The 523-nt window shown below is 53.7% G+C and overlaps 1 protein-coding gene across 1 annotated transcript in view; it reads left to right on the forward strand.

Moving 5' to 3' along the window:
• The first annotated feature begins 214 nt into the window (after nt 1-214).
• Nucleotides 215-523, forward strand: part of LOC113940530 (phosphatidylinositol 4-phosphate 5-kinase type-1 alpha-like) — an 11060-nt gene continuing 10751 nt past the window's right edge. Inside the window, exon 1 of the mRNA XM_027631683.1 lies at nt 215-400. Within this exon, the coding sequence (XP_027487484.1) occupies nt 215-400 (186 nt within the window). The remainder of the gene's footprint in view (nt 401-523) is intronic.

Here is a 523-nt window from a genome sequence, read left to right on the forward strand (position 1 = left end):
CATGGATGTCCCCAATCCCCATGGATGTCCCCAGCCCCTATGGATGTTCCCAATCCCTATGGATGTTCCCAATCCCTGTGGATGTCCCCAATCCCCGTGGATGTTCCCAATCCCCATGGATGTTCCCAAAGCCCATGGATGTTCCCAATCCCCATGGATGTCCCCAATCCCCATGGATGTTCCCAATCCCTGTGGATGTTCCCAACCCCTGTGGATGTTCCCAATCCCCGTGGATGTTCCCAATCCCCATGGATGTTCCCAATCCCTGTCTCTCCCCTTCAGCGAGGGCAGCAACCTCACCCCAGCCCATCACTACAACGACTTCCGGTTCAAAACCTACGCCCCCGTCGCCTTCCGCTACTTCCGGGAGCTCTTCGGGATCCGCCCCGACGATTACCTGGTGGGTTTTTGGGAATTCTGGGACTTCTTGGGAATTTCGTGATTTTTTGGGGAATTTTTTGGAAATTTTTTGGGGAATTTTTGGGGCAATTTTCCCGATTCCCGGAGTTTGCAATGGGTGTTC

This window comes from Corapipo altera, unplaced genomic scaffold (assembly GCF_003945725.1).
Source record: "Corapipo altera isolate COAL_440 unplaced genomic scaffold, ASM394572v1 61017, whole genome shotgun sequence".
Lineage (NCBI taxonomy): Eukaryota > Metazoa > Chordata > Aves > Passeriformes > Pipridae > Corapipo > Corapipo altera.